At 34.8% G+C, this 3,240-nt stretch overlaps 1 protein-coding gene across 1 annotated transcript; it reads left to right on the top strand.

Annotated features, from left to right (window-relative positions):
- Positions 1–386: 386 nt before the first annotated feature.
- LOC131002428 (pentatricopeptide repeat-containing protein At1g62720-like) lies at positions 387–2,737 on the top strand. Its single transcript, XM_057928930.1, has 2 exons — positions 387–2,105; positions 2,464–2,737. The coding sequence occupies exon 1, from the start codon at positions 491–493 to the stop codon at positions 2,081–2,083; it is 1,593 nt and encodes a 530-aa protein (XP_057784913.1). The 5' UTR covers positions 387–490; the 3' UTR covers positions 2,084–2,105; positions 2,464–2,737.
- Positions 2,738–3,240: the final 503 nt, after the last annotated feature.

The raw sequence follows: 3,240 nt of genomic DNA, 5'->3' as shown, positions 1-3,240 counted from the left end.
TTACACCTATTTAAGCATAGACGGTTACATTAAAAACACAAAAATTACTTAAATTAAGCATAGACGGTTACATTAAAAATACAAAAATTACTTAATTACCCTTAATGAAAAAATCGGTCAATGATAGAAGAATTAATGGGATTAAACTAATCCATTCTATTATCAAATTACTAATCTATGGATCTTCTCTCTTCTTCTATATATATTGAAAGAACAATTCTAATGGGATTGTTGAAATTAATTTATAAATATTTGACCGAGTTTATACATTTTTCTTGATTGGCATTCAAGAGTACGTTTTTATTTTTCATTTATCTTTTATACTATATTCTACGTTATTTTATTTTGAGATCCCTATATATTGTAGTCCCTCGGAGAGAGTATAATGGAAACCTTTCTTTCTTCACTTATTTTAACCTTTGTTCAGATCTAATCTCGCAGTCGCCGCCCAACGCTCTCCCTTTCTTCACATTTACACAGCGGATTAAGGATGATGAGCAGAAGAGCAGCTGTTTCTGCAATCGATCTCATTCATGGAAGAGGATTTCTCAATAGATGGTCGCATAAATCGGGTATTCTCTCTCCTGTATTCTCTCTCTTCTCTTCCAAGGCTTTTCAACCTAGGCGGTCTAGAATCGATTTCAGTTGTGTTAAAAATCTTGACGATGCTATTGAATTGTTTCGAAAAATGAAGAGTATGCGGCAAGAGCCTTCTGTTCGCCTCTACAGCAAACTCATGAGTGTTAGTGTAAAGATTGAGCAGTACTCTTTTGCCCTTTATGTGTTCGATGATATGCTTAGTGAAGGTGTCCCAGTTAATGATTACACAATGAATATTGCGGTTAACTGTTGTTGTCTCTTGAAAGATATGAACTCTGGTTTTTCTATAATGGGATTCTTTTTTAAGAGTGGTTACGAGCCAGATGTCGTGACTATTAACACTCTCATTAAAGGGTTTTTTATGAATGATAAGGAGGCCGAAGCTGTGAAATTGTTCGAAAAGGTTCTGGATTTAAATCTTTGCAAGCCAGATGGTGTTATGATTCTGCATATTATAGATGGGTTGTGCAAAGTTGGACAGGTAATTGCAGCCCATGAATGGCTTCTTAGATTAGAGAGTAGTTGTTGGAGACCCGATGTTAAGGCTTATAACGCACTAATTGACAGATTCTGCAAAGAAGGAATGATGGAAGATGCTGGGAAGATATTGGAAACTATGACGCAACAAAATATTTGTCCCGATGTCTTCACATATTCTTCGTTTATTGATGGGTTTTGTTTGAAAGGTGAAATTGAGAGAGCAAAACAACTATTTGATTCCATGATAGAGAGGGGCCTTAAACCCAATATTGTTACCTATGGTAGCTTAATCAATGGATATTGCAAGAAAGAGAGCCTTGATGAAGCTTGGCTTCTTTTTCTTGAAATTCCAGGTAAAGGTTTGAAGCATAATGCACATACTTATAGTACCATGATACATGCATTATTTAGGAAAGATAGATTTGCTGAGGGCAGGAAGCTTTTTGAGGATATGGAAGCTCAACAAGTACATCCCAACTTGCATGCTTATAGTGTATTATTGGATGGGCTCTGTAGGAATGGGATTATTGATGAAGCTCTTTCGTTACTCCACAAGATGAATGTGAAAGGATTTACTCCGGACATAGTAACGTATGGCTCGCTAATTGATGGATTATGCAAAAATGGCAAGCGTGATGTTGCAAGAGATCTTTTAAGGGAACTTCCTTCTAAAGGTTTGCAGCCTGATGTTTTGATATATACAATGATCATTGATTCACTTTGTCGAGAAGAATATGTGGAGGAGGCAGAACGTTTGTTTGTAGAGATGAAGAATTGTGGCTGTGGACCTGATCGTGTGACATACAACATTATCATCCGAAGTTTGCTAAAGCAAAATGAGCTTCACAAGGCAACATCATACATGGAAGAAATGTGCCAAAAGGGATTATCAGCAGATTTTGCAACTTCTTCGCTGCCAACTGATCAAGCTGATGAACAAAATGGAGTTGATTTTTTTCTTAAATTGATGAAGAACCTTGCTCCCAAGAAAATTGTATCGTAGTCCTTTCTTCTTCATATACGAGGTTAGTGATATAATATTATTTTAACTATAGTATTATTGTTCACCTTTTCATCAATTTTGTGTGTAATAATGATACTTGAACTTGTTTTTTTAGGTGTGCAGTTTTGGTCCTGTGCTAAATTTAGTTTTGATCTGTTATGATTTAAAGTTTCTAATTGATTAAATGAGAGAAAGCTATGAAAGTGAACATATTCAGATATTGTCTATTTCATGTTGAGGCCTCCAAGAAATGAACATTTCAAGAGATTCTAATCTAAAAGTTGTACTGAAACTGCTGATTTTATTTTGCAATATGTCATGCTGTGTTGTTTTCAATAGCATATACATTGTTGTCTGATGCGTATGCATTTCTACTGCAGCCTTAGAGCCAAATGCTTATGTCTCGGAGTTGCAAGAGCAATGGTGCCGACGTGCAGTGGAGTTCGATTCTCTATGTGCTTGGTGCCCCAAGTTGTATTTAGATGAGCTCAACATTTCATTGATGCTGCTCTGTGCATTTCTATGTTTGGTAACTGTTAGAATTGGACATATTAAGTCGTATGTAGTTTGTATTTCTAAGATTTGAACATTTTGTTGGAGTAACAATCTCGTGTTTAAATTATTAGTATTATAATTCCACCAGTTTATTTTAAATGAGATATCACGAGCTTAGAGCTGTCAAATATATCTCGGCTTCTTCCTATTTTAAATAACTTTCCAGTGCTTTGTTATGTTAAGAATGGATATTGCATGAAGGTGAGCTTGGATGAAGTTTTACTTCTTTTTCTTGAAATTCCCAGTAAAGTTTTTAAGCATAATTCACATAGTTATAACACAATATTGCACGGTTTGTTTAGTAAAGATAGATTTGTTGAAGGCTCTTTTCAAAGATATGAAAGCTCAACAGACAACAGGTAAATTCCTACTTATGTAGTTATAATATATAGTTGATTAGTTGTCCAAGATTTTGAGATTGATCCTCAGGTTTTATTATTAATTAATTCATTCAAAAGAAATAATATCTGTTTCTGACAATTAGCAAATTGATGCAGATGTATACCCTACAGAATAAAGCAGAGCTATGAAATTCGTGGGACTTTGGAGGTGCAAGAGCATGATGTTCCCTAAGGTAACATTTCAATATTTGCAAAATCAAA

Source organism: Salvia miltiorrhiza, unplaced genomic scaffold (genome assembly GCF_028751815.1).
Source record: "Salvia miltiorrhiza cultivar Shanhuang (shh) unplaced genomic scaffold, IMPLAD_Smil_shh fragScaff_scaffold_132_2, whole genome shotgun sequence".
NCBI classification, from domain to species: domain Eukaryota; kingdom Viridiplantae; phylum Streptophyta; class Magnoliopsida; order Lamiales; family Lamiaceae; genus Salvia; species Salvia miltiorrhiza.
This window is presented reverse-complemented; position numbering and strand designations above follow the sequence as displayed.